Source organism: Epinephelus moara, chromosome 7 (genome assembly GCF_006386435.1).
Source record: "Epinephelus moara isolate mb chromosome 7, YSFRI_EMoa_1.0, whole genome shotgun sequence".
Classification (NCBI taxonomy): domain Eukaryota; kingdom Metazoa; phylum Chordata; class Actinopteri; order Perciformes; family Serranidae; genus Epinephelus; species Epinephelus moara.
Genome location: NC_065512.1, coordinates 3,724,511 through 3,750,100, shown reverse-complemented (window position 1 = coordinate 3,750,100; position 25,590 = coordinate 3,724,511). Strand labels below are relative to the sequence as shown.

Here is a 25,590-nt window from a genome sequence, read left to right as displayed (position 1 = left end):
TTATTTTTGAATAATCTTTTGCTGCGCCACAGCCAACAGAGGGTGCTTTTCTCTGCGTCACACCCCAGGATCTGAATTAATTCCAACTGATGTGAACACTGCAAGTTTCTTCAATTCAGTTTGCATGTATTGTCCATGTGTGCTTCTGCATTTGTGCGCTTCTTACATTCATATTAGACGAGCTATATGTTGCTTTCATTTTTTATACTGAGTTCAGATCTAAGTATTATTTTAATGCACACAAAAGACTAAGGGGCTGTTCTTTACTTATCAGAGGAGGCGTGACTTCATTTTCCGTTTTTATTTTGCCCCTTCCCGATGCTACAGATATTCTTCCTTGAGCCTCCCTAAGTGACTCGGGGAAAATGCATGACCCTCCCTCCTCCATAGATTATTTAATCAATTTTTAAAACCTACCCTATGATGTTTGAAAGTTTAAGATGAAATTCTGGAGCTGAAAAAAAGCTTTGGTTTTTAAACCTTGTCGCAGATGCTGGTTAGTTTGTGCAAGCCGTTTACTTTTGGCCAATTTTTTAATGAGATGAAGAATAAAATGATTTATAAGAAATATCACAATCTTAAGCTCAGATTTGGTTTTGCTTTTTCTGATGGAAGCAATCGTTATAATAATCGTGTCCAAGGACCATCGGAAATTTAAAAATCCAATGATAATTTCTGTTTTTACAGTTTCTGGCTGGGATAAATGGTGTAATTTAGTTTGGAAGGCTTGTTTTCTTTAAAAATGGGCAGTTAAATAAATACAAAATGCAACCATTTAAATTTGTTTACCCCTACCCTATGCTAAAATAAAAAACACCGGTCCCTCCCTAGTGCTAAAAAAAAATATTTGACATGCCTCCCCCTTTTTACACCACCCCCTCCTCTCTCATAAATAATGAACAGTCCCTTACTGCTCTCAAGTCTTTGTCTAAAATTTGTTAAAATCTGTGTAGTGAGCACTTTTCCTTTTCCAAGATAATCACAGAGGTGTGTCTTGGGATGGTCACAATCAAAGGCTCCTCCCCCGCCTGCTTTCCCTCTGCTCTCCAAGTGGCCTCCGGGTGACGGAGGCTGTTACGTAATACCAAGGGCTGAGGGGAAGTGAATGAGGGCAAGTGGAACCACTAATGAAACACAGTGACTGCACGAGGAGGTCCTGAGCTGGTGTGGTTACATGTGGTCTGCAATGTGAGGTCAGTTGGACGTACTGCCAAAGCTTAACATTCAGCTCATGGGCAACAGCTCTGGTGGACGTTCCTGCAGTCAGCATGCTAATGGCACACTCCCTCAAAACTTGCAATATGTCGCACTGTATGAGGCAAATGTTTGTCACACCAGATACTGACTGATTCTTCGGGGTATCCATGACCAAAAAATGCATTTCTGTAGCACCAGTTATGTAAAATCCTAATGTTTGTTTCTGTTTTTAAAGATCAAACTTCACAGTTTTGAGTGACTTTTTATTGTGACCATCTCAAAACACACCTGTGAAGTGATGATGCTGTTTAATAAGCATCTTTATAATGCCGCACTTTCCAGGTGGATGGATTATCTTGGAGAAGGAGAAGTGCACACTGACACATATTTTAACAAATCTGAGACCAAAATTTCAGAGAAATATTAATTACAAAGTCTTATATCTTTAATTTCAACTCCTGAAAACAGGGAGCAAAAATAAAAATGTTGCGTTTAAATGTTTGCTCAGTGTATATACAGTAAATAGTGTGTGTGTACTGGGTGAACTGTGCAAGGGGCTATCGTTTGTGACGCACTAGGCTTCATCTTCAATTGAGTTTTATGAGAAGGAGTCACGGGGGAGCTGGCCTCGGCCCCCGCTGCCCTGCTTCACACTAATGGCTTCCTTATGGCCTCCCATTCCTGACACACACACTACTGTACCAACGACCGCTCGAGCTATTCAGAGAAAGCAAAGCCCATTTCCTGATTCTAAACACACACAGCCTTTGGAGGGAGTGTGGACATGTGTGAGCACACGTGTGTGTCCAGCATGTGGATGAGTCTTCTGACAGGCCACGGTGTTTCACTCAGGTTGCCTGTGTGTGTACATGTAATTGCATCTTTGAGTTTTCTGCATGTCTTTTACGTGGCATTTTTATGTATGTGCATGCATTCATGTGTAGATGCCTAGTAGAACGTGCACATGTGTGTGTGTGAATGCAAGTGAGTGTGTGTGTGATATCCCTGGAAGGCCAGCAACCTGTGAATGAACTCCCTGTTGTCTGGACCTCTTCATTTTTAGACAGATGTAACACGATCCATCACGACGGTATTTTTAGAAGTCCTCCTCTTGCCTAATATGCAGCAGCTGTAAAAGTGCTCTGGTCATAGAAATAGCAAACACGCATTGTTCTTGTCTTACGATCTGCTGTCGTACGACAGGGTCTTATGGGGTAAGAGAGGTTCAACAGCAAACAACCACTAACCACCAACCATTTTAAGGAACTCAAACTGACTTGTGCGCAGCTATTTTAATTCTGTGAGGAATCTGTGGTTGTCCTCAGAAAAAAAGTTTAAATACCAGTGTTGCGTAAGTGTCGTGTTACATTTTATACCAGTCAGTCAACAAGGACATCAGGCGAAAGAGACTGGACTGTGATGCTTCAGTGTGTGAGTGTACAGTTGTGTTTCAGATCACTGTCATCATTCTTGTGTTGAACGTTGGTGAACCTGAATATGTGAGAGAGTTGGAGGAGACGTTGTGATTTTACGCCAGACTATCTTACTTGTTGGGTGGTGTGTGTGCTAATTGCTGACTAGGGGAGGCGTGCGGTCAGTTAACAATGATTGGCATTCATTACATCAAATTAAATATAAATTTCATTCATGAATCTGGAGTAGGTTTTTAGTGCCAAGGTTTTTAAATGTGCAAGTCTACTCACAAATTTACCGACATTTCATAAATGAGACCCTGTGTTTTGGTGAAAAATATGTTGGTGGAAAATATATATGTATTCAAAGTGAAAGCTCCACAGGGTACCTCCAATATGATCAATATTCTGTTCACTGACTCCACTGTAAAAGCATGTTTTTCCCATGAGGATTAAAAACGAATCATGTCAGTGTTATCGTGCTCGTCTCCGTGTGTGTGTGCTAACCTGCTCCTCGTGCAGCACCACCTGCCCATCCAGAGGCCTCCCCAGGGGAGCGACGGTGACAAAGGGCTGCCAGACGCCACTGATGGTCCTGGGGAAGATGTCGTAAAGCTCCATGCACTGAATTGTGTCCCCGCGCTCCTTCATGGAGTACAGGGACACGGGGTTACACGTGGCCACGTACAGCACATCTGCAAGACAAGAAGAGACGGAATGTAATTCATTCTGCTGTGTGTGTGTGTGTGTGTGTGTGTGTGTGTGTGTGTGTTTGTGTTTGTGTGTGTATACCATCTTTGGTGGTGACATCGCAGATGATATTGACCTCATTCATGGGAATCTGCCAGTGGGCTTTCTCTTCGCTGAAACTCAAAGCCCTGCTTTCCTGTCTGTTGCAGGGGTGACCCTGAACACGCAGGAACACGGGACCCTGGAAACACAAGACACACTCTTGCAGCGGTGCACACACACTCACAAAGTATGAAAACAGCCCTGGTGTTTAATGTTTATGCTTGAAATTCTGAGTAACTGTGCTACAGTAACTGGATTCAGATCACAAGGCTGCTTGTTTATTTTCATAACTTGTTCTCCAACTACTGACGGCGAAGACGAGGCTGTCGTGCCAAGCTGACACCCATTAAACTCCTTAAAAGGTTAAAAGATGATTCTCATAAAAGGAGCTTGACCAATTCTTTTGAGAACACGAGAGATTGATGATTGAATACCACCTCTCAGTGATGTGTCTATATAGTCAGTATCTTCCAAGCAGTCATAGTTTTGCAACAAAACAGCAAATATACAGCTTCAGAGTTTCAGGGATTAAAGGAACAGTTCACCGCAAAAACAAAAATAGATTTTTCCTCTTACCTGTAGTGCTATTTATCAGTCTAGATAGTTTTGGTGTGAGCTGCTGAGTGCTGGAGATATCAGCCGTAGAGATGTCTGCCTTCTCTCTAATATAATGGAACTAGATGGCACTCAAACAAATACATTTAAGAAACTCAACATAAATGTCTCTCTCCAGAAATCATGACCCAGTTACTCAAGATAATCCACAGACCTTGCTGTGAGCAGTTTCATGTAGGAACTATTTCTATGAAGGAAGCCTGCATCTACTCATGGACGAGAGGCTCATGAAGGTGAGAGATGTAAACATTAATGGCGTCCTCCTCAGCTGAGATGTGACGTTAGCTAGCTCAGTGGTAGGTGAGCAGTGGATGCACCAGGGTTGAGCGAGTACACAATTATCTGTATCTGTACTCCAAATGGGCGGAGTTATGTCTGAAATGGGTGGGATTTAAGTTGAAAGTGGGTTAGGCCTGATCAGAAGTTGCAATTTGTCTTATTTGTCTTAGCTATCAAAATGACGATTTTCCTTCATCACGAGTACAGATAATGACACATTTTACTTGTATTATACTTGTACATTTTCTGTACCAGATACTCGTTTCATCCAAGTATTCGGCTCAACCCTAAGATGCACACTTCCTTCTGTACGGTGACACAGTTGGTGGGTGTAGTTCTGTCGATAAAAAGTAGTTCCCACATGAAACTGCTCACAACAAGGTCTGTGGATTATCTTGAGTAACTGGGTCATGATTTCTGGAAAGAGACATTGATGTTGAATTTTTCAAATGTATTCTTTTGGCGCTTTGAGCACCACAAGCTGAGTGCCATCTGGTTCCATTATATTGGAGAGAAGGCAGACATCTCTACGGCTGATATCTCCAACACTCTGCAACTCACACCAAAACTATCTAGACTGATAAATAGCACTACAGGTGAGAGGAGAAATATGTATTTTTGATTTTGTGGTGAACTGTCCCTTTAAATGAGCTTGACCAACTAACAAAGAAGCAGAGTATTTTAGCAAAAAAAGATAAAAAAAAAATTGAAATATTTTTATTTCTTTATCTGCTGTGAAAACTCACCATCAGAAGCCATTATCACTGACTCTAATCCAACCTGACCACAGACACTTTTTTAACTTCTTTTTAACGAGCGATTCTAGGTGGACTATCACTATTTAAAGCTCCAGTGTGCAGGATTTAGCGGGAACAAACACTGGCTCTAGATAGGGAAATTCACATTTTTGTGTGGGCCTCTGTAGTTAGCAGCCCCTCCATGAAGAGAGCGTCGGATAAACATAACTTTCTTTCGACGTGAAACTGCTTTTTTCAGTGTTTTTACAGGTTTAAATGACCTGGTCTGTTTGTTTTGGAGAGGAAGAGACCTCTGTGGATGATTTGGCTTCTGGTAAAAACCTCTTGAAGAATGAACACTGAAGGAATTCTGACAAGAAGTTACAGCTCATTGCAATCTGCCACTTAATTCCCTTATATCTTGCACACTGTTCCTTTAAGTACTGATCCTTAACGTATTTCACCCCGTATGGTGTGTGTGTGGGAATATCTGCTGCTCATGAACTTTCCAATTGTCTTTCTGTGTGTGTTTACCTTGATGTCTATGGGCCGTGTCTCAGTGGGACAGAGCAGTTTGCGGCGAGCGTTGCCACCCTGGTTTATTGTCCAGTATCCTGTCATCTTGACCTCTGGGAGGGGCAACCTAAAGAGTGAAGGTCACATGGTGACGACTGCCTGGTAACAACTGGAAAATTGTGAATTCCTGAGATATAAATAAATTCAAGTTGTGAGTAACGATGCAAATTAACAGCATGTGTTTTTCATGGCACACATTTTGAGGTTTTCGGAAATTTATGGGTTTCACTGTCACCGTTTTGCATCCCTGGTTCAAATAAAATTAACTCGTCTTATGAGGGCATCAACATAGCCACCGCAAAATGACTTCAGATGGAAGTCGTATTCTGTTCTGAGTGGCGTTTCATCAAAACAAAAGCTTTAATTAGATCCCACGATCTCCAGAGAGGGTAAAGCCAACAGAACGTGGGACAAGTGTCTGTGAGTCTATGCTCGGTTTGTTGTGTCTGGCCACATGTTTACTGATCTTCCCATGAATCATTGCTGGATTGTGGCCACAGTCTTATTGGCTGCAGGTGGGGTGAAAGATGCAACATGACCACAAGACACAGAAATTCCGAGCAGTTAAAACGGGTTGGACGACGGACGGTCCTCTAACCATAAATATTTCTATAAATGAAAAGCAATGAGATACATAACAAAACTGTTTCTTGTTTTCTGTGTCCAAAATTGGAAATCAAGAGAAAAAATATTTGCTTTTATGTACTAGAGAACTTGTGGGATATAAACGGTTCAAGATGGGCTTTTAACAACACAGATCCCAAAGATACAAAGGACTCACTGAGCTCGGACGATGCCGACATAGTGGAACAGATAATCTGCACAAACAGCTACGTAACTGTTGAAGGAAAATACTTGTTTCTGCTCTGCTCAGCTCTCAAGATGTTACTTGAGAGATTCATTAAAGTGAATTTATGAATGTGATACGTCAAATAAAACCACAGGAGACAGAAGAAACAAATATTTTCCTTTATTTAAAAGACAAAGCTGAGCATAATGAGACAATGTAGTGGAAATTAGAATCTGATCTTTCCCTGGTAGGAAAGCTGAGGTAATGTGTGTGATCTAGACAACTGTTCATTTAACACTTGAGGGAGCAGTGAGGAGACTTCATGGAAGCCTCAAAGTTTGATTCAGTCTGAAACCAGTCAGAGGGCTAAAAGACAACATGAGCCGATTTCAAGCATTTCAGGATTTCACGTCTCAAAGTTAAAATACACTATAATCACAAAATGGCATCTAACAGGTACACTCTCAACAAGAAGGGGTTCTTAAAAGGTTCTCCTCAGAAATAGCGCTTCTACCCAGAAGTACTGGCCTCTGAGGGAACACGACAAGCTTCTGGGACGACCATTCACTATAATAAAGCTACTTCAGGGGAACTATTTTGGAACCGATGAAGAGTGAAAACTTTAAATATATGTGTGATTTTTGATCATTTCATTTTAAAGTGGAAACAGACAACTGCTACAGATAAGTTAAAGGTCCAGTGTTTCGGATTTAGAGGGAAATATTTGCAGAGACGAAATAAAATATGAATTACTGTGTTTAATTAGTGTATAATCACCTGAAATGAAGAGTCATTGTGTTGTTTATATGTACATACATGGAGTCTGACATGTCGTTCTACAGTTGTTGTCTGTCACATTCACAGTTTAGTGTTAGCCATAGTCCTCCTGCAGCACTCGGCACATAGGAGAAGTTTCCGTTTCTTGCAACCTCACAGCTAGGTGTTGCTAAATCCCACAAACTGGACCATTAAAGCAAAAAAGTTTCTATTTTCACTTCTAATAGCGTTCTATATCAGAGTAGCCCCTCCAGGGTTTCGCTGGCTGTTTTTGGGATTGTTGCAGCCTAAAATTCCTGATTTCACAGCAGCTTTTCAAATAACAAACTGGAATGCGTGTCGCAAAGTTTTGGGGCTGTTTTTGAAAATTAAAAAAATAGTTACAATGCTGTCTCTGATTTGGAGCCTATCATTATGAGCATCTGGTGTTTCCCACAGAGCTGCAATCTGTTTGTGGTGATGTGAGGGAGAGCCTAGGCTCCCGACTATCGACTGCATCGTCGAACGTCAGGTGAGAGAGAGACACCATGCGCCCTGCAGTCTCGCTGCCAGGTGAGGGAGGAGTCTGGCTTTAGAACAGTTCTGGCTTCCCAGCTCCTCCTGGAGGACCCCAAGGTGTTCCCAGGCCAGATGAGATATGTAACCCCTCCAGTGTGTTCTGGGTCTGCCCCGGGGCCTCTGCGACAGTTTGGCAGCTGTTGTGAGACTTAATAGTTTGTGAAGTTAAAACACTCCTACAGTTGCTCTATACAATAATCTGGGTTCGGTGCTCTTAAGTGGTTTGTTACATTTCGTTGTGTATTTGACATGGTGTCCTCACTATGAATGAAACTACGTGAATTGGTCTCTCTGCCTGATTTTAAAGCTCTCATAAGTACATGATGAATGAGTCGGTCGCTTCTTGTCGTTGTGCGTAGGTGTCTATTTTTACATATTTCTACATGTTACTATATATCTTTAGTGTTTTTTATTGTGTTGTTGTTTGGCTGTTACTTTTTGTGTGCTACTGTCTTAGCCAGGTCTACCTTAAAGAGATCATTGATCTCAAGGGGACTTCCCTGCTTAAAAATGGGCTAAATTGAATTAATAAACTGTTTTAGATTTGCAGCAAAGTTGCAGTGATTGTTAAAAAAAAAAAACTGCAAGGTTGCGAAGAACTTACAGGATTTGGCGGGACTAAAGATAATAACACGGGATATATAAACACCAAATAAAACTGTCATTCAGGAAAAAATGCAGCTATTATTCTGTTTTTGTGATGTCAGATTAACTGCTAATGCCATTCAGTATCTTGTATTTCTGCTGTCTGTGAGGATGATGTTGAAAATCACAAGCTTCTTCAGCTTTTGACACATAAAATATCTGAAAAACGATGACCGTTGCTAAACAAAGCAGGTCATGTTGGCCAACAGGTTAATATTTTGAGGCAATGCACTAAAACCCTCCAATAGATTTCCAGTTTGAGGTTCCCAGAAAGAAAAATAGTTCCTGGACTCCTTTTTCTGAGAGTGTACGACTATCAGTCATCGCCACTACCTGTCCTCTCTGAGGGTACAGTAAGAAGACCTCGGCGTAAAAGCTCTGACTGTATTCTGGTCCATCCAGTTAAACAGACTGGGTGAACTTTAGTTTAGCTGCAGATTGTCTCACTGTTGTTTGCTATGTGCTCATTTTTATAAGATCCATAACAGAGCCAGGCAGGCTGTCAAGTAATGCCCATGTCGTCTATAATCCATCACGCTGCTCTAACCCCTCTCTGACTGGTCTCTGTAACTGTGTGACAGTGTGACAATCACTGTGTCCGTGATGTTATATGAATGGATGTGTTCGTGTGTGTTATCCTAGCATCTTGTGCGCCTGATGTCTTACTCCTTAGCCAGTTTGACGGAGCTGGGCTTGGCTCCAATGGGAATCCCGTGCTTGTGCAGCGCTTCGATCAGAACCTCTCGCATGTCTTTGTTGTACGAGTCAAAGTCGAAGACGTTTCGCACCACGTTGGCCAAACCCTCGTCAGGGAATTTCTGTGGAGTAGAAAAGAGAGAGAGCAGAGGAAGTCAGAAAGTTGAAAACAGTGAAAGTTGAAAAGAGATAGCAAGGACACATGGAGAGAGAATGGTGTAAAGGATGGAGGGAGTTTTGGAAAAGAGAGACAGGAGGGAGCGTGGTAGGAATGAAAGGGAGATAACAAAGACAGATAAAAGAGCAGGGAGGGTGGCAAGCAGGAAGAATAATAGGGGAAAAAGCAGAGAAGATGGAGCGAAGAGGGTCAGAGAAGGATAGAAAGTTAATATGATTTACAAGTCTTCAACATGGGTCAACGCAGGGACACAGTCTGGAATAAGACATGCTATCTGGAAGGTAACTCATCTCCACACTGACCACAACACTGACAGATCGGTGCGAAGAAAACTCTTCTTTTCTCTTGCAGAAGCAGCCTTAGATATTGTGTCAGTGATATGATCGGAGACATACAAGTTATATTGCCTCAATAAATTTGCGTAGTGAACAGTAACTATGGTGATACGTTGGTAAATAGGCAATAAAGGCAGAGAGACAGAGAAAGGAAGACGCTGTAAGCTAAAGCAGAGACAGAGACTTCACTTTGCACAGCCAAGAAAACTTTATCAAGTTATTTAAATGTTGGAAAACACAATCCAGGTACTGCTGTAGGCTCTAGTGACTTAAAACAAGAACTGCTGTCCCATTAAAGGCTGGGTGTTGTTTTTGTGCACAAAGTACTAAATTACTGACTATCACTACTCACTATTCACACACTCGCATTACATTCAGGAACATTTCAGTCTTGCGCCTTTTCACACCTGCCATGACACTGCTGAAATCTATGGGGCAAGGGTCAGTCCAGCAGATGGCGGTAATGCAACATTCATGCAGTACATTCACATGACATTAGAGAAAATTGATTTATTGTGTTAGTCTGACTGAAAGCAGACTTTTAAAATTCATGTAGACAGGTTAGTCTGAGTGAAATCGTACTAAAGTGAATTTCTTTAAGTCGTACTAACACACCCAGATAATGTGATTGGGAGTCAAATTCCTCCTGCATGTATACAGTCAATCAGACCCAAACTGGCCGAGGCGCTCTGAGCATGCTCCACAGTTTCCGCCCGGGCTTTGACCCAGAAGTCCAATAGCATTAAATGTGTAAGAGAAGAAGAAGCTGGTAACAACATGGAGAAATCTACATCCAGAGGCGTGACTTTTTACGTAACAGGTTGACCGGAAATAGGTTCAATACTAACAAATATTGAGCCTATCGTAGCGGAGACGGACATACTTGGGTCAATAAATGGCTTCCCCTCCCATGCTTGTATACTGGGACAAGGACAGTAGTCCAATTAAAAGGCCTAGTCAAGCTGTAAGCGTACCTCGACTTGATGGATGCCGATAGCCAAAAAACTCAACAGAAGACTTCTCTTATTATTTTCGGGATAATGGCAGGCGAGGAGCTGTTTTTGTCCATTGCCAATGTTTTTGCAATATATATATTCAACAAGTTTGCGAGACGAGTCATTTTTTCATTCTTAAAGCCCCTACAAGGAACTTTCATTTTGAGTTGATTTTGGCGACCCTGTGGACAAAAGCGGTAGTGTTTTGCTGGAATGAAGCCTACATTTCCCATGAGCTCTAGCGCGTATTGTCGTAAAGACGCTTACCTGGCTCGCGCATGTGTTTGTTTTGGGGATGAATGAAACAACAAGACGGGAAAACTTTGCCCCCGCTCCTATCGGGGATCCCAGCTCACCTCTGCCGCGCCCCAGCTCCACCTCTCCGGCGTAAGCGCCACCGCCGCCGGGGTAAACGCAGCGGTCGGCTGGTAAGGCTGAAGGCCTGTTTGGCGAGCACTTCCACGGCTTCTTGGACTGAGTATGGAGCGGTGCCTCGCCTCTTTATTTCTCGGCACTCGCTGGACCCTGTCGACGCCTGGCTGGTACCTGTCGTCGGCCCGGATGAGGTGTTCCAGCCCCGCGGCCCCTGCTCTCCTCGTCCCCGCTGGCGCGGGGTGAATCTGCGCAACCTGCGGCCTCTGTGTGTGGCTCCCCGGACAGCTAACGCCGTGGACCCGCCGGCTCCTGCCAGGATTGGGCTGGTAAATGCTAGATCGCTAGCGAACAAAACGTTTATCCTGAAGGATTTCCTGACTTCCCGAGGATTGGATTTTCTCTGTGTGACTGAGACGTGGCTGACTGTTGGTGAGTCCAGTGCTTTCACAGAACTTTTACCCGATGATTGCTGCTATTTTAACTCCCCGCGGACGTCGGGTCGAGGAGGAGGAATAGCGACTATTTATAAGAGTCACTATAAATGTAAGCAGCTAGGTAAGATGACGTGTGCCGTCTGAGTGCCGTAAATCGTTTCGTCCTGGAAGCGACCTGGGGGAGACCCAGAGACAGTTTCCTAAAGGTATGGATATACACTATATAGAAATAGCTTATCTTCACACCGATGGTCTCATTTGCTGTTGTAGGTCACGCACAGACATCAGCAGAAACCAGAGACTTTTGCATATCCAGTTAAAAGTTCCTTGTAGCGGCTTTAAACAAGTCGCAGATTCATCATTAGTGGAGTCTCGTGATAGGTTTGCTTGCTTCACATGAAAGCATCTTCCGTCAACCCTCAACATCCTTGTCCCTGCAATGTTACTGTTTTCATTCACAACAGAGCTGTACCAGCATTTTCCCTCAACTGTTACTCAGTCTTGAGGTGGGAAACTGGTGGTTCAGATTTCCCTCAATATTGATCACTACTCTCATTCACACAAGACCCCATGCAGGAAGTGTTCCTGAACCAATCAGGGATAGACTGCATATGTAAAAGGGGCCTTAAAAGGATAGTTTGAATCTTTTGAAGTGACGTCGTATGAAGTACTTATCCATAGTCAGTATTTACATAAAGTAGATGGTGGATGGCACGGCCCAAGTGTAGAGAAGCAGGCTGTGGTGCTGCCACAGAAGCCAAGCAATGTACTGCTGTGGATGGAGGCAGCAGCAAAACCTATTTTAACCACCTTGAGTGTACACTATACAGAGAATGTTTTCACCACTTTACCTTGCTGCAAACCGCTCTTTTCAACACAAAAGCCGTTACTTCTCGAAAGGCATGATCGATAAACTACAGAGATTCAATATCCAGCTCTAGAGCTGATCAGTTGAAACAATAACTGATAAACTGCTGCAGCCATAAGCATGACCCACTCCTCTGGTCAACAGCCTACAGTCTCGATGAGTCATCTTATAGGTAGAAGCTGTAATTGAATATGTGTATACATTTTTAAAAAGCCACAATGCTTGTAATGTCTTAACAGCCCTTATTAGAAACATAATGGCACTTTCAGACGTACATATTACAACATATTTACACTGTTAGGCCTATAAATCAATGACAGCCTCATCCCAACTGGTCACATTTAAAACATAGATTGGATGCAAAGAGCACTGGGCTGTATTGATCCGACTTCCCTGTTACCACAAAGGCACAATGACCAAACACATAATGCTAATTAGGGCCTACACTACCTACTGCCTCAGAAGAAGCAATTTAGACTTTGACTAAATGACCCTGTATCTGTCCCTCTCCTGCACATGTCAATAGTGGAAATGATTGATGACAGAGCGTGGCGGCCAGTGGGGAAATCAAACATAAGGGCTTGTTCCTGTGCATTGAATTATTGATCTGCAGTAGTGCAAGCTCCGATCTTAATTTTCCTCTCCTTCTGGTTATTTTTTCTTCCTCTCCGGGTGAAATGCTGTGCACATTCCCAAAGACAACCTTGTTCATTAAATGCAAACTAAATAAGCATGTGTGTGTACACCTGCCTGCAGCCCTTCACGCAAACAAGCACCTTGTTTTGTCTTTCTCAAGTGAAGGTACTGGCAGCATGGATGAGGATGGTGGAAGGGAGGGTAAGGAGGAGGAAAATCTAAAATATCTATGTAAACGTGTTCTCCACACTGTTTGTCTAGAGATGGATGAATGAGTTGAGAAGCTGCTTACTGCTCAAACAATAATGGCAAAGCAACAAATCAGATTCATGTATGTTAAACTGTGTCTTGAGGGGAGGTGTGTTTTTTTTTAAAGCATCACTTTGCTACTTAAAACTTAAATAATCTAAAAAAAACTGAATTGTTTTCCAATGAAGTCTATTTAGTAAAGTAATACAGATTCAGTCCCCGGTAAGAGAGTACAAGGATCCTATTCAGCATGAAATAAGTTTCACCAAAGATGTCAGATTTCCGAATCACACGGAGGTGAAATATGATCATAATTACTCACAGCTATCTGAGTTTGATGGATGTTTTGTGGTGCATATTTGCGGGCTCTAAATAATGAGGGAAGCTGAGGGACAGATGGTGAAATGGGTGGGTGGAGGGGGAGAGAAAAGTGGAGATAAATTATAAATTCTATGAGACACATAATACTGGTGTGTTTTTATTTCTGTCACCCCCATGCTCGATGTCTCGGTCTCTGCCTGCGTCTCCCAGCCTCTCCCTTTAACGACCAAGATGGTTGTCGAAGGTCGACAGCTACAGAACTTTTCTCTCAACTTCTCTTTTCTTTATTTGTTACACAAATATATCTGTCACTTTTTGTGTGTAAAACTGAGTACAACACTATGGCCCTGTTAAGACGACAACGGTTTCTCTAAAAATGGAAAAGTCTGTTCTTTGCGTTTTAAAAAACTTCCGCGTTTATATGACGACGTTATTGAAATGATCCCCGTTCACATGGACCTGCAAAATCTACTGGAAACACTGTAGTATGCACGCCAGGCCAATGGGTGGCAGTGTAAATTTGCAAAGCAACACCACAGCATGACGCCACGCCCCTACGCTGAAGCGCCTTCCTCTACAACGCGGTGATTACAAACCAAAACAAAGAAGACACACTGGCGAAAGCATGCACAGATAACTTTGTCTGGACGGACGATGAGGTGGAGTTGCTACAGTAGATCTACACTTTGCTGGAGAAGCGTTGATAAATTCATCAGGGTGAGCAGCACAACCAGAGTTTGGGATTGTTGTTGTGATGGTCGACTTTCTCGCGCATGCCTAGTGACTGGAACCGTAATGCGCATGTGCGAAAAGTCTCCGTTTTCAGAGGAACTGCATATTGCAAGTTTACATGACAACGGAGATGCTGCCGTTTCCAAAAAATTGCACTCTGGAACCCGTTTTCAAAACGTTGCATTTCCAGGCACCCAAAATGCTGCTGTTGTGTAAACGATCGGCCAAAACGCAACCAAAGTTTACCGTTTTCAGTTGAAATCGTTGTCGTATAAACGGGACCTATAAATGCCTTTCAGGAGAGACTCTCTGGAAATAAATAATTGTTGCGTCTTGTCGTTCTCTAAGTGTGGCCATTTAGTACAGTGACTGAATGGAAGCTAAGTTGCGACCTTTAGAACTGCACACTTTTCAGAGTATCAGTCAAAGTCAGAAGTGCAAAAACTCCCTCCAACAACTGCTGACTTTGCAGCCATTGTTGTGTAACAGTGTTTGTTGAGATGTTCGTGTCTGTGTGTGTGTTTTCTTGTCTGCTGGACTGACGCAGGAACAGGGTCCCCCTCTGTGTCACAGCTGTGTTGTGAGGACACTCTTGAATTATTAAAGCATCTAGCAGAGCAGGATTAAGGTCACATAATCTTTATGAATTATTGATAGAATATAGTCTGAGACCGAAACTGAGAAATAAAGAAGCAGGAGCAGTGTTGCACTACTGAAGGATATGTATCGTATGTGCATGTTTTAGTTCTCACCTGGAGGTGTTTGACGATGTTGACCACCTCTCGGGTGGAGTAGGGGTACGTGATGGTGCCCTGGTCTGCCATGGACCTCAGCTCTCCAAAGGCGGCCACAAGCTTCTCCAGAGTAGCATCAGGAACGTCGGGGCCGTACTGTTTGAGCATGGCCAGCTCCGCGTGGGGCTTTGGATTGTCAACAGCATGGCAGCTAAAAATATCGCCTGTTGAGACAATAACAATTCATCATTTTCTGTAGAGATAGTTGCTCCAATATTTGCTTAAATCTTTGTTGTACTATGCTTTTTTTTGTGAGAAATGTTCTACCTATACCTAAAGCCTGGCACTTTGCTGGGCTCTGCAACAAGGACAAACAGTATTACTGAGGCAAACCAGGCCCTGACAATATAATCTAGCTGCAGCAAAACTAGACCTGAAGTTCTGATCTAAACTGCACCACCTACAGTTAACGAAGCAACAGTGGTTTAAACCTGCAGATGTAGACATGCAGCATCTAAAGGCAACAAGTGTTAAAAGCTGCTGTAACTTTGACAGGTCTGGAGAACTTTGAGTAAAACCTAAAAGACCATCAAATTCCAGGTTTTATATTGGAACTGACTTTGTACCCATCTCTTTGGTATCCCTGAGGAGTGTCATCTCCTTTGTGTCTGTGATTGCCTGTTGTCAAATTCACCTCTTACGGAAAAATCGCTGACCCCCCCCCAAACAACTCTGACAAAGTTTTACAAACGCTGACAGCACCTCATCACTCACTTCGAAACAACACAATGTATCCTGTTGGACTAAAATGTTGTGTATGATTGAAGGTAGATAATTTTGAACTGTCCCCTGGGGGTATGCATGTAACAGTGTGGTTGCATCCATCTAGGACTGTGACCTTGTGGGGTGCAAGAATTGATGGAAAACAGTGGATTGTCCCTTCAAAGTTGGGAGAGAGTTACTGCCCCAAGCGAGGGAGTTCAAATATCTCGGGGTCTTGCAGTGTCTGCAGTGTTGCGGGCGCTGTGCCGGACTTTGGTGGTGAAGTTGGAGCTGAGCCAGAAGGCAATATTTTTCGATTTACTGGTCCTTCTATGTCCCAACTCTCACCTATAGTCATGAGCTCTGGGTAGTGACCGAAAGAATGAGATCACGGATACAAGCGGTTGAAATGAGTTTCCTTCGTGGGGTGTCTGGGCTCAGCCTTAGAGATAGGGGGAGGAGCTCAGACATCCAGAGGGAGCTCGGAGTAGAGCTGCTGCTCCTTCGCGTAGAAAAGGGTCAGTTGAGGTGTTTCGGGCATTCAATCATGATCTTTCTGGGTGCCTCCCATTAGAAGTGTTCTAGGCACGTCCAACTGGTGGGAGGTCCCAGGGTAGACCCAGAACACGCTGGAGGGATTATGTATCTTATCTTGTCTGACCTGGGAACGCCTCGGGGTCCCCCAGGAGGAGCTAGAAAGCGTTGCTGGGGAGAGGGACATCTAGAGTACTTTACTCAGCCTGCTGCCCCCGCAACCCGGCTCCCAATAAGCAGTTGAAAATGGATGGATTGATGGTAATATCTGCAATACTGTATCCTTATATGTGCAGACTAGTGAATAAAATTTGGTATGTAAAAAAATCTGGGTTTTCGTGAGTGCGATAGTCGTTCTAACTTTAAAATAAATCCTGCTTGCAGCACCCTGGTGGCCTCGGGGTTCAGTTGCTGACAAAACCATGGTTTAAGTCTGCCTGGGGACTTTTGCTGGATGTCATTCTACATCTTTACCTCATTTTCTACCATCTCTACTGTCTCCTGCACTCTACTGCTTCCCTGAGACAGGCCCTTGGTCCTCTACAGATATATAACATCTGAATTTTGTCATTTGTCGAGTCATGAAAACAGCAGATTATCTTTTTTTTCCTTTGATACAGAGGAACAGAGAACAATTAGATCAGCTCATCCGACAGGAGCCATATCAGTCCCAATTTCCTCTCCTAATGTATCTGAGCTGCTTAGTTTAGAGTTTGTTATTACATAAAGGAGAAGATAACTGATCTTTGGCTGCAGATTGTGGTTGCTGAGCATGCATGTGTACCTAGAGCTCCAAAAAAGTCATTTCCCAGGAAGGGAAAACCAGGCCGGTTAGCCAGGACCAGCATCCTGAAGTCTGGGTGCATGACGATGGTGTTGGGCCTCCCCTCAGCTTCACGTGGATCTTTGGAGGAGACACAGTCATAGTTAGCACGACATAACAAGCACATCAAAACAAGTCCTTGTACTTCCTGTCTCTGAATCTGTTTCTGCCTGGAGCCTCTTTTTAATTCTTAAGTTTTGATTTGATTTGTGTGTCCGAGCTCTAACAGTCCTGATAGCATCGGGAGCTGTAAGTTTGTGTTTATGAAGTCTCAAGGTTGTGTTTACATTCCTGTGGGAGGAAGAGCTTCTCAGGAATGGAGAAGCTGTCAGCAACTACTGCGATTACGTGGGACTACTTGGAAAACATACACATTTACGGTCCAGCAGGATCCAAAATCTACTGGTACCTGTCCATAAAGGCTTTTATCCTAAGCCCCCTTTAGTGGCCTGCATGTGATGTTTTACTCCTGTTTGTCTTCTAGGACATCCAATCCTCAACTCGTCCTTTTAATGGTCCCGCTTCTGTCTGCTCGCTGTATCTGGGACATGTCTAACTGTCAAGGTGTTAAACCCCAAATGTGTGTGTGTGTGGGACATGTCTAACTGTCAAGGTGTTAAACCCCAAATGTGTGTGTGTGTGTATTGTGTGTGTGTACCTGAGATGATTCTACGTCCATCGGCCAGGATCATCTCCTGAGATGATTCTACGTCCATCGGCCAGGATCATCTCTCCGCTCTCCACCAGGGTTTTGAGGATGCAGGTGACGTTAGTGGGAGCTTTGTCGGCCTCGTCAATCACTAATATGTTACCATGTTTCACTGCCTTCACCTGTGCACACACACACACACACACACACACACACACACAAAACCATCTGTGTAAAAAAGAGGAAAGAACATGCAGATTTCACGACGGTTACAGCTGTGGTGACAGATGTGACTTCTTTGGTGATCTGTCTCATCATCTGACAGTCAGACTTCTCTGTAATGAAGCCATCTTCCCACACCTCAGCGAGGCAATGGGTGAGTCGGTTATTTAGACCAATAAAAAAAGATGGCAATAACGATGTAAATAAATTCAGGTTCTATCAAACGAGAGTTTTATGGGGTTAAATAATGCTCCAAAGTTAGGTTTAATTTTGACAAGTCAAAAACTGACATGGCCATTTTCACAGGGGTCCCTTGACCTCTCCTCTCAAGATATGTGAAAGACAGTAGGCTCCATGGGTACCCACAAGTCTCCCCTTTACAGACATGCCCACTTTATGCCAGTGTGACATAGTTTCGATGTCTCACTATGTGTATTCCTTTGAGTATACGCATTGTGAGACATCTCACTCGTGTTACTCTGAGAACCGGGGTTACACAAGTAACCTCAAGATTATTTCATGCAATGTGTATTTCGCCTATTGTATTCAAATATTTCTGCTTACTTGGGTCCCTAACTAGTCTTGGAATTACAAAAAATTGTTATACCTGGAAAGCTGGGACTGTTAAGGAATCAATGAGCCCATTTTAATCATGTGTGATGATGTTTGCCCCCTTAGCAGCCATTTTATTGTAATGAAACAATTTTTTTAAAAATTTGACATTGCTGTATAAAATTACCTATTTTGACCTTTAGGATAATCACAGCCTCATGAAACTTTGCAGCCACTAACTAGAAACCTCACATATTCAGAGGATGGATAAATGTCAGAGGTATATCAATAATAAGTGGGTTTCTTAGCAGTTTCCAGAACAGAGGTCCTCCCATCCAATCTCCAAATGGTAAAAGTTTTTAAACAAAATCACAGCAGGGATTTTTCTATGGTCTTCCTCCACATCTTGGTTTCTTAGGAGGGATTTTTGGACCATTTTTATAAATTCTTGAGTGGTAGAAAGTTGCTTAGATTTATCTGTGTTATAACTGGTACCAACACAAAAATTGTTGCAGCAGCTTACGAGACATAACTGAACATGGGAATGGCCATCATATACTTTAATCATTATGTTCTAATCCCCTGTGCAACTTTTAAATCTCTCACAGGCATCTATCCCAAACACAGTGTTTACTAAATATAACTAGACATTTAACTAGAAAAACTTGACACAGTGCTGAGCTGCATCTCAAATTTATCTCCAGGTTCCCACCTTTCAGATGATGTATACCACTTCTGTGTGGTAGTTACTGTTGACCTGCTATCACCCCCTAAAGATCCCCTGCCTCCCCAAAAGAAAGACGAAAAGGGTCTATGGTAGGGAGGGTGAAAGGAGGAGGATTAGTTTGTATCAGTGACCCTTGTTAGTTCCTGATCACACCAGAGAGGTGTACACCCTTCCCACTGCAGATATTCTGACATCTCATGGCAGCATTAATAACGGCCTCATTTCATGTAGGTGTTCCAGTTTTTGCTATTAAGCATGTTGGCTCATTGATGTGGCTAACTGGGACATTCAGTGAAATGGAACATTAATATTTTTAGTTGCACTTGTGCTTTTTCTGCGATTACGAGTCAAAATGTCCGCTGTGAGAAAGGTCAGCTGATGTCAGGACTGAAGGAGGGTCAGTAACATGAGAAGGGTGGATACAGTGTGGGAGCTGGGTGGCAGAGACAGACAGATACTGTTAGTATGATGCTCTGAGTGACCAGATCAAATAAACCAGTCTGTTTTCACATGTGCCCGCCATGTCAGATACATGGACTACTGTTTCATTTGACTGCTGTATCGTCAAGCCAATGTGCTGCTGTCCCTTGCTCACTGAATGCCACACTGAGCAACAGAGCAGGATGTGTTTGACAACTCTTTTGTCTGCTCCAAAGTAAACTGCTAAATGTTTTCAGTGCTTCCTTATCTGTTGACACATGTCAACCTTTTCACTTCCACGGCACCTGAGACTTGAAATGGGAAGTTATTGTTGGAAGAAAGAGAGGTTATTACCGCCTCACGGTTGTATGCCACCGCTAACCAGTCAAGTTGTAGTTAAAGTTCACTTCCATGTCTGTAAAAACATGGATGCTTTTACACACATCAATTCAGTATCTGACCATATGTCTCCCCTTCTGTTCTTGAGGTATGATGTTGAATAATGGCCAGAGAAGTGTTTTTGCACAACATAATGATGTCATAGTGGAGGTAACCTTTGACCTTTAGGATATAAAACGCCGTCACTTCCTCAGTTTATCCTGTTAGACACGTGAGAAATTTTGTCATAATAAGTGTATGAATTTGTTTTTTGAGATTATGTAAGGAAAATGCTCAACTTCAGCTAACACTGAAATGAAGAGATTCAGAGAACCACGGAGAAAAGTTACAGCCAACGGGGTTACTTTAATCACAGAACTTTAGCATACAACAGTATACTAGTCTACAAAGCAAAACAGATGGAAACAGCCCTTAAACCCTTCAAGTACTTTTATACTGGGTGTCTGCTCGTTCATGTGCGTGTGTGTGTGTATGTGTGTGTGTGTGTGTGTATGTGTGTGTGTGAACACGCTTGGGTCGTATTTTCTGGGAATCCAAAGTTCTCCTGGTTTCCTACTTATTCCTAGAGCTGGATTTCGTGTGTCAATATTTTCTATCTTCTTTGTGTCTTTGGCAAAAACAACCGTTTCTATTGCGAAACTTGGCACATCCGTCCCAACGGTCTGGTCACCCTAACCCAGAACGTTCTCCCTCATTTAACCTCCCAAGGCTTGACTTACGCACAAACTACTCAAATGATCAAAACACCTCTTATGGGTCCTTTTTGCTGCCAAATCTGATATTTGACTAGCTACTTCCTAAACCTTGTGTAACTGATCTTATTTTTCACCTTTAGTATAAAATGATACATTATCTGCCTCTACAGTCACAGGGACTTTAATCTTTGACCTTCAACCACCAAATCCTAATCTGTTCAGCGTTGAGTCCAAGTGGACGTTTGCGCCAAATTTAAAGACATTCCCTTTAGGTGTTCTTAAGATATCGTGCTCACGAGAATGAGGCAGACGAGATCACAACGATCTTGATCTTTGATTTTTGACCACCAAAATATAATCAGTTCATCATTGGGTCCAGGTGGATGTTTGTGCCAAATTTAAAGACATTCCATTGAGGTATTATTTAAAATGTTGCTTTCACAAGAATGGGACAGAGGGACGTATGTATGGACAACCTGAAAAGGGATTTTTATGCATAAAAATGCCGAGGCACACTGCTTTCAAAAATTAAAAAGCCTTTAATAAATTGGCTGAGCATCTACACGTTTCTTCTCTCAGTCTTCATCAGGGCCAAGTCAAACCTGTCTTCTTCTTTTTTTGTACTTTACCATGTAATTACATCACAGCTTTATGAGGCCACAATGTCAGTGTGTTGTCTCTCGGCAGCAAGAGGTTCCACTGCCAGTTAAATACCCGCAGGACCAGGACTGGTGACTGATAAGAAAACTAGTTTCTAGATTTTATCCTTTTTACAGGGCTGTGCAACCCTGGCTGGTGTTAGCACTCTGTCTGTGCACAGATTTACAATAATTACCAAGAGACATAATCCTGTAAACAAATGAAGTGTGTCTGTGTGTTACTAACTGACCAGAGGGGAGTCCTCGTACATGATGATGCCGTCCCGGACTGAGGGCTGCAGGGTCAGAGTCTGGACGGTTGTATCTCTGAAACAGAAGAAAACAGAGTTAACACTGTAGATAAAATCAAATTTATCTTTTGCTTTCGTGTAGATCATGTCTAGGGGTTTAGTAATGACACTGACCTCCAGGGGTGGTTTCAGTGCACCGATCTCACATGTTTACAGAGCATCTGCATGATTCTGTGCAGCGTTTCTTTACCTGAACACCATTTCATCACCGAAGATGCAGGCCAGTGAAAAAGGGCGGCAGTAACACTGTGTTTGAGTTCAACAGGCCAGCAACACAAACATAAGCACCTCCCCAATAACTTCGATTCCCTCATGGTGTCCAAAATTATCGCTCCCTCTTTCTCTGAACATCTTTCTCTTCAACCCACCTAGCAGCCCTCCCTCCAGCACCCCTCTGTCTCCTCGATATCTCTCAGTGTGACCCAGGAGCTGTCCTAGTTTCCTTCCTGGCCGGCTGCATCTCTCTTGCTTTTCTGAGCCACATCTCTGTAGGCTTTCAGTCACAGGCTCCCAAAAGCCACATGCACAGATCTTCCTGCCTCTGCCCTGGTCTAATATTAGCTGCTACTACAGTAGCTAACCAGGCCACATCCGAGCCCAGCTCCACTTCGACTTTCACAAGACTTTGACAAACTAAACACAAGCACGCAGACTGAGAGGAGAAATTAGTTTGGCTCTGCATGTGAATGTGCAGCTGATGCTTGCCTGTAGCTTTAATCTCATTACCTGCTACAATGAGATTTATCTGATAGTTCAGTTCCTCAGGTTTGAGGACTCTTTTATTGGCATCCTGTTTGGTGCCTTTCTCCCATCAGCGAGTCACTGACACGTAAAACGCTGCCTTCTTATTAGTGCCGAGATCAATACGAGGCCCATTGCTGCCTCTGATTGATCGTAGCTACATTCAGCAGCAGGGCTGATTTGACACACACAACACACTGATCTGTGGAAGAGAAACTCTGACCTAATTTTCCGGAGGTGTGATTGTGTGAGTATTTATAGAAGCTGAGAAGCAGAGGACTTCTTCAAATGGTTCTTCTTTAAAATGAGCGTGTGAAGTCCTTGTTCTGGTGAAGGATGGCCTAATTTACTGAGGACCAAAATAGTTTTTGACACCCTTTGATGAGAAGGCCAAGGCTGGCAGGGTAGTAAGAGAAAATGCTGGCTGCTCACATCTCCCTTAAATAGTGCTGTGGCTATGTTCCTCCTCTCGGAAAACTACAAGTACTTAAAAGAAACATATGTGATGATTACTCCTGAAGCGCATCATCATTTGCCAACCACAGTACAGACAGTTGGACTGTTTCAGAAACTGATATCGTCTAGTTTGGGAACTTTTAATGCACGACAATAATAAAACAGCCCTCGACTATTAATTGATAATGTATTTGTGAGCTATTCTGGTGACTCAGACATGGAAAACTCTAAACATGAATACAGATTCAAAAGAGCTGTCTGAATGAAACTGAACTGAAAAGAACCTATTGTGCTTTTTAAGAAGAGGATATTCAAAGACAGTTTGCGACTGTGACCCAGAATAGAAAAAGTCAGACAAAAGAGAGGCTGCCTGGAGAAGCTCAAAACACTGAAACAGGATTATAGAAGAGAATAAAAACCACATTGACTGATGATTCTTCCTAAATCTCTTAAAAAATAACCATACATTTATGTGTGAACATGTACAAAGCCCTGTTAGCCAGGTCAGAGCCAGCACTGTTTTGGTGATGTCTGCCTCTGCACGATGTATCGCCTCATCGGTGACGCCTTGAGACATTGGCGCACACACCGACATCACAAGCCGAAAACTCTGAGCCTGTTTGTAGCTGGTAGGTCTCGGGCGATCTGATCACAAGTGAACAGCACGAAATATAAGTGTAAACGATCACTGAGACATATTCTGATCCGATCACTAAAACTACTTGCCGAGGTGGTCTTGGACAAATTTGACCTGAGCCTGCAATAACAGCTATGGGCTTTGAAGTCAGTTTGACATAGTGGCCAACGTGGAAGTACAACTGGGTCCGTCACATGATGCCATGTTGCCCAAGAAGACTTTTTCCAATAGACTTTGATTGTGAAAGAGTCGTCTGTAAATTAGTGGATACATTTAGCATCAAAACCCCCGTAAAATGACTGGTTTCACTATTAGGATTTGATCCAATTGGTCCGATAACACTTTTAAGTCCAGAAGAGCTGCACAATTAAATTATTTTTAATCTCATTCACATTGGCGGAGGGCTAAACTGGAAGTAGCCACTTGGCCGGTGGAAGTTAGCCACTCAGCTCCAATAAGTCTCAAGTGCACTTGATCTATGGGCTCAACAATGCTGAAGATCTGGGTATCTTCATACTGTGGAAATTGAGCTTTTTTTCTCTTCACACATCCATGATTTGACCGCACATCATTTGTAACATCAACACTAATGTGTCCTGATGCTTTCTCAACAAGAACATAACAGGAAATACGTCATCTATGCAGGATGTGGCGGTTGTTTTGGCGACAGTGTGCCAACGCTCTATAACTTGCCCATTTTATGACGACTTGGATGATGTAATGCTTGACTGACCGTTGTTTTTGCACTGTGGATTCTGCTGAAAGGGAGATCCCCAGCTATACAGACACAGCTGCTTACATGACTAGTGATTAGCTAGTGAGTGTGGACGTAATAACTGTATGCAGGGCCCCTTGACCTTTTGGCAGAATTTAGATAGGCAGTAACGAAATCTAAACAGTGGTCAGCTGGAGACGCATATGGGGCCGTACACGTGCCGCAGTTTTGCACCCTTAAAATAATTGATTTAATGTAGATGAGCAGCACGCCAGGGCAATGCCGCCAGAGTGCCTATTTTTCAGCAGAACCCTGAGATTAACTTAGTTCAAATTTTGGTACACAGCAGTGCACGCCGCGCGCATGTCATGTGACGAGGACCAACCAATCAGAGCCGACAGGTATCTTTTCCTTGTTCCATAAATATCAGTGTGTGATAAATATTGATCATTTTGGTGCAGAGCTGCCAGAGCTTTACATCTGTCCCACAGACAACAGGCCTACACACAAACAGCACCTGGAAGAAGATCAGCTCTGCACTCAGGACTTCAGGTAAACAGGCTATGATACGGTGCTTGTTAAGGTCGCTTAGCAACCTCAGAAACAACCTGCCGTCGTGCTCTTGAAAGCTGGCACAGAAAAGGCACAAGAGTAGCGCCCAGCGCCCGACCTCGCGGATTCCAGGTGGTTATAGACACAGCATCTTCACCTTGGAAGGAGTCTCACAAAAGTGTTTTCAAAGCAGTGTGTGTGGATGAAAGGCCAATGCTATGTAAATTAAAAAAAAAACTTGTACTTGTGGATTGGGCCACAGTTTAGAGTTTGGGTAGAATACTTGTGTACACTCTTAATTCAACATGTTGACTGTCCTCACCTGTGCAGCTGCAGGTATTCTCTGGGCCTGTTCAGAAGGTGCAGAAATCGGTCCACTATTTTATTCTTACCCACGCCCTGCAGAAGGAAACAAACATTCAGTAACCAACACAGCTTAATGACATTAATCTTAATACAGCGACTGTGTTTCAGTGACAGAGGCTGTAAAGAGAGATAAAGAGGTGTCAGTTCCATGTGTAGGGAGGCAGTGTTGAGAGTGTGTCCCTTATTTTTGATGGTGTTATGTTCTGACAGGGAGCTGCTCTCCGGGACTCCCACCGGCTTCCCACAGAGCCTGGCTCTCCTGGATGGCTGCTGAGTCCCTCTGCCAGTCTGTCACACGTCCAGTAAGCCGCCCTGACAGCTCCTAATGTCTCAGCTTCGCCCATGCGTGGTCATGCACTCAGATTTGCAAATAGCTTCTTTCACCCAGTCCCTCTCTCAAATGCACACACACTCTTAAACATGAACACAGAAACACACACAGACAACCTCCCCTGGGCTG

At 43.2% G+C, this 25,590-nt stretch overlaps 1 protein-coding gene across 1 annotated transcript in view; it reads right to left on the bottom strand.

The window, feature by feature from the left end:
* vwa8 (von Willebrand factor A domain containing 8) overlaps positions 1–25,590 on the bottom strand; it is a 105,004-nt gene that overhangs the window by 40,167 nt on the left and 39,247 nt on the right. Inside the window, exons 21-29 of the mRNA XM_050048688.1 lie at positions 25,087–25,163; positions 21,604–21,679; positions 17,748–17,881; positions 17,012–17,133; positions 14,950–15,155; positions 9,045–9,196; positions 5,567–5,675; positions 3,402–3,540; positions 3,117–3,304 (exon numbers count right to left, since the gene is read on the bottom strand). Of these exons, the coding sequence (XP_049904645.1) occupies positions 3,117–3,304; positions 3,402–3,540; positions 5,567–5,675; positions 9,045–9,196; positions 14,950–15,155; positions 17,012–17,133; positions 17,748–17,881; positions 21,604–21,679; positions 25,087–25,163 (1,203 nt within the window). The remainder of the gene's footprint in view (positions 1–3,116; positions 3,305–3,401; positions 3,541–5,566; positions 5,676–9,044; positions 9,197–14,949; positions 15,156–17,011; positions 17,134–17,747; positions 17,882–21,603; positions 21,680–25,086; positions 25,164–25,590) is intronic.